At 41.3% G+C, this 14,629-nt stretch overlaps 1 protein-coding gene across 4 annotated transcripts in view; it reads right to left on the bottom strand.

The window, feature by feature from the left end:
* AMN1 (antagonist of mitotic exit network 1 homolog) overlaps positions 1 to 6,966 on the bottom strand; it is a 91,088-nt gene extending 84,122 nt beyond the window's left edge. Inside the window, exon 1 of one of the 4 annotated variants that reach the window (XM_027844288.1) lies at positions 6,195 to 6,966. In XM_027844288.1, coding sequence (XP_027700089.1) covers positions 6,195 to 6,398 — 204 coding nt within the window. In that variant the 5' untranslated portion in view covers positions 6,399 to 6,966. The remainder of the gene's footprint in view (positions 1 to 6,194) is intronic. The other 3 variants (XM_027844286.1, XM_027844289.1, XM_027844287.1) reach the window with 3 other exon arrangements.
* Between the last annotated feature and the right edge of the window lie 7,663 nt (positions 6,967 to 14,629).

Genomic DNA, 14,629 nt, shown 5'->3' with positions numbered 1-14,629 from the left:
TTTATGCTGATAATAACAATCCAAAACACTTTTGTGATGCCCTGAAGGCTATTTATGAGCCAAAGATCTATGGCACATCTCAACTACTCAGTGCTGATGAAACCACATTGATTAGTGATAAAGACATGATCCTGGAGAGATGGGCTGAACACTCCTCTAGTGTTCACAACAGACTGTCATCAATCAATGCTGAAATCATATATTTCATATACTTCAGGCTGAAATCAATCCCTCTCTAGCTGAATTGCCAACTGAAGAAGTTTTGAAGGCCATTAGGCTCCTCTCATATGGCAAAGCACCTGGTGCTGATTCTATTCCTGCTGAGATTTACAAGGCAGGGTGTCCGTTGCTCATACAAAAGCTGACTGAAATTTTCCGAGTTATTTGGCAAGATGAAGTTATCCCCCAGGAATTCAAGGATGCCTGCATTGTCCATCCCTATCAAGGTAAAGGAAATAGATTGTCCTGTGACAATCAAAGAAGAGGGGGCAGTCTCTCTTAATCACTGCTGGCAAAATTCTTGCCAGAATCCTCCTTAATAGGCTAATCCTTCACCTGGAAGATGGTCAACTGCATAAGAGCCTATGTGGCTTCAGAGAGGGCCAAGGAATAGTTGATATGGTGTTTGCTACCCAACAACTGCAGGAGAAATGCCAGAAGCAGAACAGAGTTCTGTATACAATGTTCGTCGACGTGACCATGGACTTTGATACTGTCAGTCATGAAGGCTTGTGGAAAATTCTGTCAAAATTTGGTTGTCCAAAAGCAGCGATCATCAAAACTACTTGGTACTGGCTAAGGAACAGAGTAGTGGATCAGTGGAATAGGTTAGGTACACAAAACACAGTAGTCAATGGCCATAGTAATCTACTTTTGATTAACCCAAAGACTCCAACTTCTGGGATAAGAACTCACTATTGACAAAAACTACTGGGAAAACTGGAAAACAATATGGCAAAAACTATGCACACACCAGTATCTCACACTGTATACCAAGATAAGGTCAAAATGGGTACGTGATTTAGACATACAGGGTGATACTATAAGCAAATTGGAAGAGCAAGGAATAGTTTATCTGTCAGATCTATGGAGAAGGAAAGAATTTGTGACCAAACAAGAGAGAGAGGACATTATGAAATGCAAAATGGATCATTTTGATTACATTAAATTAAAAAGATTGTGCACAAAGCCAATGAAACCAAGATTAGAAGGTAAGCGGAAAGCTGGGAAACAATTTTTACAGTCAGTGTCTTGATAAAGGCCTCATTTCTAAAATATATAGAGAACTGAGTCAAATTTATAAGAATACGAGTCATTCTCCAATTGATAAATGGTCAAAGAATATGAACAGGAAGTTTTCAGATGAAGAAATTAAATCTATGTATAATTATACGAAAAAATGCTCTAAATCACTATTGATTAGAGAAGTGCAAATTAAAACAACTCTGAGGTGCCACCTCACACCTATCAGATTGGCTAACATGACAGCAACAGCAATGGTCACTTACTACTGAAGACCCTGGTATAGCTGAATGAAGTGAGTAGAACCATAACACTGTACCAGTAACAGCAACATTGTGCGATGACCAACTTTGATAGACTTATGTCTTCTCAGCAATGCGATAATTTAAGAAAATTCCAAAAGACTCATAATGGAAAACATTCTCCACATCCAGAGAAAGAACTGTGGAGTCTGAATGTAGATCAAAGCATACTATTTTCTCTTTTTTTTCTTTCTCATGGTTTTTCCTTTTTGTTCTGATCTTTCTTTCACAACATGACTAACACAGAAGTGTGTTTAATAGTACATGTATAGCATATATCAGATTGCATGCCATCTTGGGGAGTGGGGAGAGGAGGGAGGGTGAAAAAATTTAGAACTCAAAATCTTATAAAAGTGAAGGTTGAAAATGAAAAATAAATATTTTTTAAGGAAATAAGGGGAAAAAATTTGGTTGCCTGGAAAAGTTCATCAATATTGTACATCAATTTCATGACAGCTTGCTTGCATAGGTTCTAGATAATGGATGATGATCCCCCACTTTCCAGGTCACCAATGGTGTGAAACAAAGCTGTATGCTTGCTCCCATGCTTTATAGCATGATGTTTTCAGCAGTGTTATTAGACACCTTCAATGAGGATGGAAAAAGCATAAAGATCAGCCACCACACTGATAGTAAACTTGAAAAGGCTATAAGCCAAGACTAAAATGGAGGGAGAATTGATGCATGATTTTTTTTTGTACTCGCAGATTATTGTGCACTCAATGCAGCCTCTGAAGTTGAGATGCACAAAGTATGAATTGATTCTCTGCTGCTTGTGTTAATTTTACCCTAACAAGTAACACCAAGAAAACACCGGTTCTCCACCATCCAGCACCATACCATCCATATGTAGAACCACTGGCTACAGAAAATTGAAAAAATATTGAATGCTGTGGGTAAATTCACATACTTTCCAGGGATGTATACATATATGATGAGGTTGATGTATCCATTGCCAGAACTAGCTCAGTGTTTGGGAGGCTCCAAAAGAAAATGTGGGAGAGAAAAGGTATTAGGCTGCCTACCAAACTGAAGGTCTACAGAGCTGTTGTGCTGACCTCATTGTTGTACGCCTATGAAACCTAGACAGTACACCAGAGTCTTGCCAGGAAACCGGATTGCTTCCATTTGAATTGTCTTAGGAAGTTTCTAAAGATTACCTGGCAAGATAAGATACCTGATCCTGAGGTCCTTTCTCAAACTGAACAGCCAAGCATTCAAACTCAACTGCAGAGTGCAACTCTGATGGACCAGCCACATTGTTCAAATGCCAAACATACATTTGCCTAAAAGACTATTTTACAGAAAACTCACACAAGGCAAGCACTCATATGGAGATCAGAAGAAGTGATATAACACTCTCGAGGTCTCTCTGAAGAACTTTGGAATTGAGGGGGTGGAGGCAAGATGGCAGAGTAAAGGCAAGGACTCTAAATACCTTTAAAAAATTAAACAAATTCTAGAGCAGAAGAACCCACAACAAAGATGGAGTGAAACCAATTTTCAGCCCAAGACAACTTGCAAGGTTGGCAAGAAAGGCCTGTTGCACCAGGGTGAGAGAGAAGCGCAGTACAGCACAGGCTGTGCCATGCAGACTGGACCCCTGCAAACCTGAGGCAGGCCTCAGGGTGACTGAATCACTGGCAGCAGTGGCAGTTTCCAGACCTCTCAGCCCAAGGATACCAAAGACGACTTAGAAGGTCAGCAGAAAAGGTCTGTCACACCTGAGTGAGAGTGGAATGCAGTCCAGCAAAGGCCCCACCAGCACAGCCCCAGCCACAGCAAACCAGGAGCAGGCTTTGAGAGTGACTGAATCAGCAGCGGCAGAGGCAGTGGCGGTGGCTGCAGCTGCTTCTGGAGCTCTCAGTCCACAGATGGTAAAGGGGTCAAACAACTGGTCAAAAGGAGATTACAAGGGTCTTTTTGCTAGCATTGAGGGGACTCTGTTGCTTTGTCCATACTCAGATCTGGGTTGTAATTCTGGGTGGCAGTCCCAGGGTGAGGAGGGGCACTGGCATAGCAGAGCTTGCAACCACAGTGGTCCTGTCTCCTCACAGTTCCAGGGCAGAAAACAGTTCATGTGGTTACTCACAGACCTGAGCACAGGCCAGGAGAATAATAAACACCGCTCCTTAGATCCTATCACCTTGAAAGAACTAAAACCTTAGAGGTCCCTGTAAGTGTCTGAAAACAGCTACGCAAAGCCCCTGAAACTTGGGACAGTGAGCCCTCCATCTGGAAGCAGAGCCGTACTTTAACAAAGAGTTAAAAGTCAAGTAATTTGCTGGGAAAATGAGCAAACAACAGGAAAAAAAAACTCTGACTATAGTGTCACTATGGTGACAAGGAAGATTAAAACACACACTCAGAAGATAACAAAGTCAAAGATCCTACAGCCAAAGCCTCCAAGAAAAATATGAATTGGTCTCAGGTCATAGAAGAGCTCAAAAAAGGATTTTGAAAATCAAGTAAGAGAGGTAGAGGAAAAATTGGGAAGAGAAATGAAAGTGATGCAGAAAATCAAGAACTGTGGAATGGTGAGACATGGGTGATGCTGGCACAGCATGGCATACCTACATCAAAGAAGGCACTGTACTCCATGAGCAAACCAGAATTGTAGTAGCTCAAAGAAATGTGAGATGCACAAATTTAGAGACATCTCTACTCCAAATGTTTAAATGAACTATTTGTGCCTGACCTACAGTAGAGCCTTTTAAGCTCATGTTGACTGGTCCAGTTAGTCACAGTCAGACCCACTGTACGTTGGCCCTGACAGAGTGATGTCATTTTGGTCCTCTTCAAGCACAAAGGACAACAATCGATTAATTCTGGACAAATTACTTAACCAGTTTTCTTATTTGCAAAATGAGGGTTAGATGATCTCTCCCATGCTTTTCTAACTATGCCAGCTGAGCATGAGCTCTGTCTGCTTCTATCATGGTGGAAAGACTTCAATTATTTCTTTCACTTTAAGTATCAGTCCTCAGAGACAAATCATGCTTTTCAGCAATCCAGATCACATGAATGAGAGAAAAGATATCTCCCATTTTCCAATGAGTGTGTATTCAGTAACATGGTTCTTCAAGTAAATTTTACCTCTTCTTCATTTGTGGGTCTTCCCAGGACTTGAAGAAAATTATTTATAGTATAGTAATTTACATTTGTGGGCAACTAGGTGACACAGTGTATAGAGCACTGGGCCTGGAGTCAGAAAGACCCAAGTTCAAATTCAGCCTTAGACAAATACTAGCTGTGTGACTGTGGGCAAATCACTTAACCCTGTCTGCCTCACTTTACTCATCTGTAAAACAAAAAGGAAACGGGAAACTACTCCAGTATTTTTGCCAAGAAAATCATAAATAAGGTCACAAAAAGTCAGATATGACTGAAATGACTGAACAACAACAATAAAACAACTTAATTGTGTGGGGTACTTTTGAGGGGCAGCAAGGTAGTGCAGGGGATAGAGCGCTGGGCTTGAGGTTTATCTTCCTAAACACAAATCTAGCCTCAGACATTAGCTGTGTGAACCTGGGTAAATCACTCAACCCTGTTTGCCTCAGCTACTCATCTGTAAAATGAGCTGGAGAAAGGAATGGCAAACCACTCCAGTACCTTTGCCAAGAAAACTCAAAATGGGGTCCAGAAAAGTCTGCACATTGAAACGACTTAACAATTTACATTTTTTAGTATCTGCTTTGCTGCAGCACCCTAAGGACCATGGATAGTTTCCATTTGATTTGCCGCTGAAATATTCTGTTACTCTCCCTCCATCAGAATACAAGCTGTTTGAGAGCAGAGATTGTCCAACTTTTTTATTTGTAACCCCAGCATTTTAGGACAGTGCTTTTGTACATAGTGAGCGATTAATAGCTTACGATCAGCTACGTGGCCGATGGACAAAGCGTGGATCTGGAAAACCTAAGTTCAAATCCAGTCTCGCTTTATTTTTATGCCATTGAACAAAACTCAGTTTCATTCCTTCTCTGTAAAATGGACATGATAATAATAATGACATGGCACCTACCTCCCAAGGTAGCTTTATGATATGAGACAACAGTTGTAAATTGTTTTTGCAAACCTTAATGTGCTATAAAATGCTAGCTATTTTTCGTAAACGCTTCATTTCATTCATTCATTCATTCATTCATTCATTTTGAGCCCCTAAACCTGAATGGAGGTTTAGAGCTAATAATTTCAGATACGCTCGGAGCACAGCGCCTAGCACATAACAGGCGTCTAATAAATGTTTACCGAGTGAGTGAATAAATGACCGAAATCCTGGGGTGCAGGCCCCTCCGGAAGGGGCCAAACCTAGCTTGCCCGCGCCTGCTCAGAAAGGCTTGGGTTCCCTCCTCCTACTTCCCCCCGACACCCCAGGTCTGGGGACTAAACACTGGGGCCCAAGCCCTACAAAACAAGAACAGACACAGAACGCGGAGACGCCCGATGCTCGCGGCAATCAGGGCGCCGTTCTCGAGGAGAGGCCCCAAGGAGCGAGAGGCGAAGCGGTTGGGGTCCTGGGCGGCGACCGGCGGCTGGCGGTGGAACGGAGTGCCGGAAGGGGGCAAGGCCTGGCCGGGACAGGAAGGCTCCGGCGGATGGGACTAAGAGGGAGACGCTGCAACGGGGCAGGGGCGGGGCACTCACAGGTCCAGGAGGTGACTGACCCGCCGGGAATGTGGCATGGCGGCCTAAGGACTGCCCGTGAGCCTCCGATCCAATTCCCTCAAAATCCCAAGGTAGCCGGGCCACAGTCCTGATACTCCGCCCCTCCCATCGCGGGACCGTGGCTGACGTCAGCGACATTCTTTCTAGAGGGCGGAAGCAGCTGGGGGAAAGGGGTGGGGCCATGAAAAGAACCCGGACTGTTGACGGCCCTACCCTCGTAAAGCCTCATGGTAATTGTAGTCCAAGCGTTGGCTTTGAAGGCTACCTAAGGGAAGGCTTTGAAGGCCACCTAAGGGAAAGAGCATGGGATTTGTTGACAGCATATTTGGTTTTGAATCTCGGCCCTATAAATTACTAATTCTTTTGACAAATCACTCAGCCTCTTCTATCAGTTTCTTCTGTAAAATTCTGTAAGATTTTGGATTAGATGAGCTCTACTGACCTTTCTTCTCCATTCATATTCTTTGGTTTTATTTTTAAAATTAATTCTTAAACATCCACAAGCTAAATATCCACCTTCTTTGTCTCCCTACCCATTCTCCCCCCCCAACTGAGAAATCAAGAACAACAAAAGTCCTGTTACAAACAGGTATAGTCAAGTAAAACAAACTTCTACATGGGCTGGGTCCCCCTCCAAATATGCTTCAATCTGCACTTACTCATTCAGCTCTCTCTATGAGCAGAGTGATATGAAGAAACATGTTTCATCCTGAGTCCTCTGAAATCATGGTTGATCATTACACTTAGAGTTTCGAAGTCTTTCAGAGTTATTAACCTTATAATATTTTTATCTTTGTTTAAATTGTTCTCTTGTTTCTGTTTACTATACTCTGCATTAGTTCATATAAGTCTTCTCAGGTTTCTCTGAAACCTTTTGCTTTATAATTTCTTACAGTTGTTATACAAACCCCAGACTCAATTCAGAATTCAGCCCAACACTGGACTCGGTGAAATCCCCAAACAAGAGTTAGCTGGATCATAAAGAAATCACAGTTGTGGAGTGACAGAACAGAGAATTGGGTGTGTTCCCTCATTGGAATCACACACCTATACTGGAGCAGGGCAAGCAGTTATATGGGATTACTTGGCTTTAATCCCTAACTTGTCCCAACATTCCTGCATGTCCCATTTAACATCTGTGTTTGCAATGCAATGTCTATTGTTTCTATAGAGTCCGTGAAAACCAGTCTCCCCCCATCTTGTTTACATATTTGTGTAAACCAGTAAACCAATAAACCAATAAATCAATCAATAACCTAATCTCCCCCTGTCCTGTTTTCTTATCAATTCTGTGGGAATGAAACTGTTAACATTTTCTGTTTCTGCTAGCTTATAAAGAATAAACAGCACATATACAATCTAATCTAAAGCCCTCCCCAAGGACCTTAGGGGTGCTTTTGATGAGGTCTAGAGGTTAGGGGTCCTGGAATCCCAAAATCACGACACAAGAGTCCTGCCTGAAAGAATTCAACCCAAGCCTTCGTTCAGCCAAAAACAAGGTTTATTGAAGATTCACCATATTAGCTAGACTTTTAAGGAATCTGACCATCTGTGGGCTATTGGCTAGATTGTGAAAATCTGCACAGTGGCTAGATTATAAGAATCAGAGCAGTGGCTAGATTTTAGGAGTCCCAGAATCTTGATGGAGACAAGATGTACCTTATATATAGAAAGATTGTGGGAGGGATCTAGGAGTGGCCAAGTAGTTTGGGGTGACTGGAGGAGAGGCCTAAGGAGATCTGGATGGGAGTGGCCAGTAAACTGGGGTGAGCAGAACTCCTGGGGCCTGGACAATAGAGCCTAGCTAGGATTAAGTGTGGGAAATGGCTGGGGGGGACCATAGGAAGGGCTAGGCTAGATTAAGGGTAACAGAATTGGGAGATTGGGTGTAGCCACAATGAAGGACAGGTTGATGGGATTACAGCCTCAGGGGAACACCAGAGATTTGGCCTTGTGGGAAAGTCCATGGTTTTTCCTTTTGGGGGTCTGGATCCCATCCTCCTCACTCTGAGGAAAGTTTGCAGGATCCAATCCGTATCTGCCTCTCTCAACTAAAAGAGGTGTCCATGGTAATAAAGGGCCACCCTATTGCTGCCTTGATGGGTATAGAGACTACTCTGTCAGTCCTGGATCCTTGGAAATTCCTCCTCCATACCTTTCCTCAAAGTGATGATAGCCTTTTGGTGGTGGTGTTTCTAATAAGCTTCTCTGAGCTTTTTGGACTTTCCCTCTGCTGTCATTCAAAATTAGGAAAAATTAGACTTGTATATTTGTCTCTGTGTCTGTGTCATGTTTGTGCTGTGAACTAGATTCTATTACCTTGATGACTTAAACTGTAGCTGACCAGAAAAGCTTCCAAGGGCTGGAGTTAAGATTTATTAAGAGTACTAACTTTCACCTTTAGCTTTCTGTGGAAGATTAGGTTTGAAACACCTCCTCACAATCCTGATCACTCAGCATTCCCCAGTCCCTCCCCTCAGAGTCGAGTGTATTTCTGTATGGGGACTGCTGATAGCCCATGTCTCCCTGTTAACCCCTGATAATCATTTAAGATCAATTGAGCCCCAATAAGAGCCAAAAACCTGAATTAATCTTTTCTCTCTGAGTGAACTAAAAATGCCCCTACCTTTGTCAGCAACTGCGGGACCAGCTGGAGCCAATCAGCACTCTTCCTGTTTGTGATCACTAAGCACAGGATACCTGGGAGCAGACATTCTCTTGAATAGTGGGACTTTTCTTATCTTTATATCCTACGTGTGTGGAATGCAACCTAAAAAGAAACACTTAGAGGTATCTCAAGGTAGGAACAGAAAGTTTATTTCAGTCCTCGAGGATCGAGTGTTACTCCACCAGTATGCTCTGATGAAGGGAGACAAAGTATAGAAGCAGAAAGCCAGGTTAAATAACTCTAATGAGAAAAAATTCCCCCTCCCACCAACTGACCAATATTTGGTTTACAATCTAAGCGTGAAAATCTACCCCCAGAGACAGAGAACAAAGAAACAACATACATATCCGTATTTAGCACCTTAGTTTGCTGCCAAAACGAAACAATTTAGAATGTGCAATCAAGCTAGACGCTGCTGTGGCAAGGTCACTGTGACGGGAATGTAACAACAGGATAGGTGGGGGGTGTGTGTGTGTTTCAGGGGTTTCAGGCTTGGCAAGCTTTAACTACTGATGTGGCACTGGGAGAAAAGGGGAACTATAGAAATCTATACTTATCCTATTCTGCCTCCTGAACTTATCTTCAAATTCAGGATAATCTTCTCCCAAACCTTAATTACACTGAGAAGTCTTCATAGGGACATCCCACTCATATGGACATATGTTATGCAGGGGAAACACAGATATCCTGGATCTATAATTTCAACTGACACTTTGACATTCACCTATTTTATTGTATTTACAACATGTTCAACTAAGAAACTTCCTTTCCCATGCTATATGTTAAAAAACATATGGAGGCTATATATAAATATATATATATGTATTTTATATATATGTATATATATTTTAGTAACACAGACATCCTGAGTCAGGGTTTAAATGTCCTCCTAAAATTGCTTGATTCAGTCAGAGTTAAAACTCTAGCTCCATATACATGTTGCTAACTTAAGGGATAAACAATATGAATTTACTTATCACCTAATTTGTTGCCTCTTTAACCAACTTTCAGGTCGACACCCCTCATATCTCAGATCAGATTAAGAAAAGAGAATGCTGGAGAATTGTAGGGAAACTTGAATCACTCTTCTCCACCTAGGAGGAGGCAGCAGCCACAGTGGGCCTCACTGACAGTGGCCCCAGTGACCCCTGTGTCCCTGGGCATCCTGCAGCCTGCCCCTCTAGGCAAGCTTGGGGGGGTATCACCCAGGTGTAGTCCATCCTGCCCACCCTGCTCCAGCAGCTGCAAGTGGCCCCAGGCCCAGCAGCACCTGCAGTTGTGGGGAGGAGAAAGGGTCAGGCCCCATGGCCAGCATTCCCTAAGCCCTACCACAAGGAATTAGCACCAATGGGAAAGTCCTGGCACCAGCCACTGCAGCCCCAAGCAGGGCCCTCTACGGCACTCCTTTTCTCCCACCACAAAGCCCAGTTGCTGCATGGAAGAGTCTGGGTGCCTCTGGCAGCACCTAGCCAGGCAGTAATGAGGTATGGGAGCCAGCCAGACTCTGCTCTTGGTAAGCCCACCTTTCTCTGTTTCAGTTGCAGAAATGCATCAACTATGTAATTTATGGTAAGTTATTTTATCTCTGTTTCCTGATTTGTAAAACGAAAAATAATAATGGTTATTGTTGTGAGATCAAGATGATAAAATCGTTGTAAAGTGCTTAACGCAGTGACTGGCATATGCTAAATGTTATCTGTATCAATATCACGAATTCTATGAAGCCATTGCTGAATTAGGAAGCTTTATTCATGACCTGGGAAGGTCAGGTGTCCCATATGTGTGAGCACACATGTGAGAGCATATATATCGACAAATGCACACCTTTTTATTCCCTATTCCCCATTCAAATTTCCTTCCCCTGTTTCTCCATTCACTGGGTACTTTAGAGGTTACAGCCTACCCCAAGTGCCTGATTTCCCCATGTGAGTCTCCGCCACTAATTACATCTCCCACTCCCCACAATTCAGAGACCAGAGCCCTTACTTGGGAATACCCCTTTTTATGTTAACCTCAGAACTAGTTTTCCCACCTGTTAGTCTATTCACCACCAAGAGTGTTTTCTAATACAACTCCCTTTGTTCAACGTCCACCTAGCCCCCAGACTGCATTCCTTTCTACTTGACTTTTGTGGAAATAATAAAAAAAAAACTTTCTCACATTCCCTCCCAGTTTAAACTGACTCCAGCCTCTAAGTGAGTGATATGCAGAAGAAATATACATATATTTCAAAATCCCTCCTTTTTCTTTTCTTCACTCTTTTGGTGCAGCTGCATCTTAATTCACTATGTATTCTAGTTTTGATTTAGATGAGGATAAAAAACAGCAAATAGTATCTAAACTGAAATTCTTTGAAGTTTCAAAATTGGAGAACCAAGTTTAAACAATTGTACTAAATTATTCTAAGTCAGAATTATCTAGGAATTTCTAAATTCAGAACCAGAGAAGGAGAACCCCTTTAGATCTGTCCTGAGAATAGTCTATTTTCCAAGAAAAGATACCTAAGGACCAGATACTATATGAGACATCTGGGACTCAAAAAGTGTTGGTTAAATGGACATTGAGAATAGGTTACTGGGATACAAGGAGACTTGGTATTAGTTAACATTGGTAATAATGATTGTATTGCTTTGCATGGTTTATATTTAATTTTTCTTGTTTACCTTAGTGACATATAAATCTCCCTTCTCAAAACTAGTCCATTGTAAGCCCTCTTAAGTAGTTTGATCTGCTCCTGACTTAATGTAATTGAGTAATTACGGGAACTGTGAGAACAGTTTTATTATACTGTTTGAACCTAGGCCTGCATGGCTGGGAAACTAGACCACCTCTATATGCATTTAATCAAGGACTATGTTAAACTGATCAGAAACTTTGATCCAAAGATTGATACAAGGAGTCTTCTCTCAATTGTCAACCCATATGTCTTCTAAAGGCCCCTACTAGGTCCTTCTGATTACTGCCACAGCTGCCAACTTGTGGATGTGGACTCCTGGATCATCTGAAGATGGTCCCTGCTCCTAGTAGATGCATGAACCCATTGGAGGACTTGCCCTTTGGCTCCATGAGGGCCTGAAGAAGATTACATCTGATGCTGACTGCTTTCCCAAGATTCCAGACCAAGTCTACAAGAAGGGCTTCTTCCCCATTTGAGCCCTTACATGCTCAAAACTGTTTGCCTATATCTTTTGGTAGCTCTAGCTTTTGTTTTAAACTTACTTTAGCTATACTATTCTATGCCCCTCACTCCTTTACTTTGTCCCCCCTTTCAGCCTGTTCCTTCTGCTTGTTTGCAGTTTAATCCCTGAGAAAAATGAGATTTTCCCCATCTCTTCCTTGGTCTGCAGGTGGTACCTTCGGCACCCCTTTGACCAAAAGGGTGGGAATTTGAGACCCACATAAGCCCCTCATCACCCAAAAAACACCAAAATCTTGGACTGACCAATCAGAAAAGGTATTTTGGCCCATTCTGAGTTAACATACCAACAATAGCTTGTGATATTCTCTGAGTGAACCCAAGGTTCTCTTGCTATGTCAGAAAACACAAGACTAGACGAAGCTGACCAGGAGCACTCTGTAGTTTATGACTGATAGAGTCCAGGCACCTTGAACCATGCACTATCTTGATTAATGGCATTTCTCTTATCTTGTTTTATGGCCCCCTCTTGTCATGACATTCTCATATTTTATGACATTTCCTTGTTTATGGCTGACAGAAACCAGACATCCTGGGAGCACTCTCTTGTTTTATGGAAACTATAATTTTGGCTGATACAGGCATCCTGAGTCAGAAGAGAGGAGGAAGCACTTCCTTACTCTATGGATATATAATCTCTTTCAATTAACTTTTCTTTGAGTCTCAGTTTCACTGAGACTCTCATACATGTATGTTTCTGCTAGCTTATAGAGAATACACAGCACATATATGACATAATTTTGTTTGTTTCTTTTTAGACCAAACACTGAAGGTTGATACTACCAAACTTTATTTTTTATTTTTTCACAGGTAGAGTGACTTACACACAGAAAGCATAGTCACTTAATCTCTCAATTTTCTAAGCGATTCTAGAACAACAAAGTGCTGACCTATGTATCAGAGGAAATTTCTTCAGCAGTTCCCTATACCAATGAAATCACAAATCCAGTCCTTATCCTATTTTTTAATTGCTTAAAAAAAAGGTATATGTTCTTGTGTCTGTAATTGTATAATTTTTTTTCTGTGTGTCAAGCAATAAACAGACTTCATTTAATCTCAAAACAGAGGTAGTTTTAAAGACATTAAGTTAGAAGAAAAATCAAATAGAAAACAGTTATAGTTATGTTCCTAGAGTCAAACAGGTCTAGAATGTATCTTGTATATACCTTGTTATAGAATACACAACCAACAAAGGGATGAAAGATAAGTTTAAAATCTTCAGTCTCAATGAGACCTATATTCCAGTTAAAAAGTTATAAAAGGGGCTTTTCTTCCATCTAGTCTGCTTATTGTACAGGATCAGGACAATTCATTATCCTTTTTCCTTTGTTGAAGGAGCTATGGAAAAGGTCTGAAAGTGTGATAGCTGTCTTCTGTATATAAAAGTCTTTATCACCATGGTGGGAAAATACTTTATTACTTATTATCAAAATAACTTTATGTAGCTAGAAATTGTCTAACTCAACGCTTACAGTAGAGATGTTCCTCAGAGATGTTCCAAGGAAGCCAGATGGCTGCAGGGAATGCTTGGTGGTATAGATTTGGAAGGAAAGTCATTCTTTAATGGAGAAGGGAAGTGAAAGAAAACCATGCCTCCACAAAGGAGGAAATGTCTTCCTCACCTAGCATTAGCAGCTCAGCCTACTGATATGGAAATTTTTAAAGATACTTTGATAGGTACTGATACCAATCATACTTATCAACACAGAGATAATTTAATCATTGGTTTATTATGTGCCAAGAGCATAGGTTGGACAAACAAGACATATTAATTCACAATGCAGATACTCATAGAAATAAATGAGTCAATGACAGTAGAAGTCTACATGGGAGCAATATTTGCTTTCATTTTTGATCCTGATAGCCACCATTCTTGGTGGTGGATAAGAGAATGAAGACAAGAATATTCATTATTCTAGGGAGATTTAAGGTTTGAACAATGTCTAAATGGCCACTAAGTACTAAATAGAGTTTTCGTAACTCTTATATAGTCTCTAATTTGTCACCATTAAAATCTGCAATGAAGAGAAACTGAGGCACAAAATTTCCAAGCATGAATGATTCATTTAGCAAGGCTAGCAGTTACCAATAAATTGAGATCCTACAACCCCTCAGTGGCCAAGGATACCTTAGATCATACAAACCAGTCTTTTATACAGTTGGTAAAGGTGTAGAGTGGGTTTACTTTTAACCTGATTCACAGAAGAAGATTTCCAGGATCCATGACAACAGGAAAAAAAAAAACAAAACAGAGTTAATCATCATTCTCTAGAAAATCCAGTGGTAAGCAACCTGTGACTTATTGCCAGGCGGACCATCTTATGACTCCAGGGTTTCATCCCCTTCCTCCTCCTATCCAGAGCAAGACTCCAAGCTGTAGCCCAGAAAAACAGGGAAGTTACACTCTTTTAAAGAGGTCAAACTATCTTATAGATCCTAATGTTAAAAACTCAAAATGTCTTTTCAATCAAACTAATTCATAAGTACTGATTCCATTGATTAAAATTAAACTATACTCCTAATTATTAATCTATTAATAATTAATAAACA

This window comes from Vombatus ursinus, unplaced genomic scaffold (assembly GCF_900497805.2).
Source record: "Vombatus ursinus unplaced genomic scaffold, bare-nosed wombat genome assembly UNPS02014941.1, whole genome shotgun sequence".
NCBI classification, from domain to species: Eukaryota; Metazoa; Chordata; class Mammalia; order Diprotodontia; family Vombatidae; genus Vombatus; species Vombatus ursinus.
The sequence above is the reverse complement of the archived record's forward strand: the minus strand, read 5'-3'. Positions and strand labels throughout refer to the sequence as shown.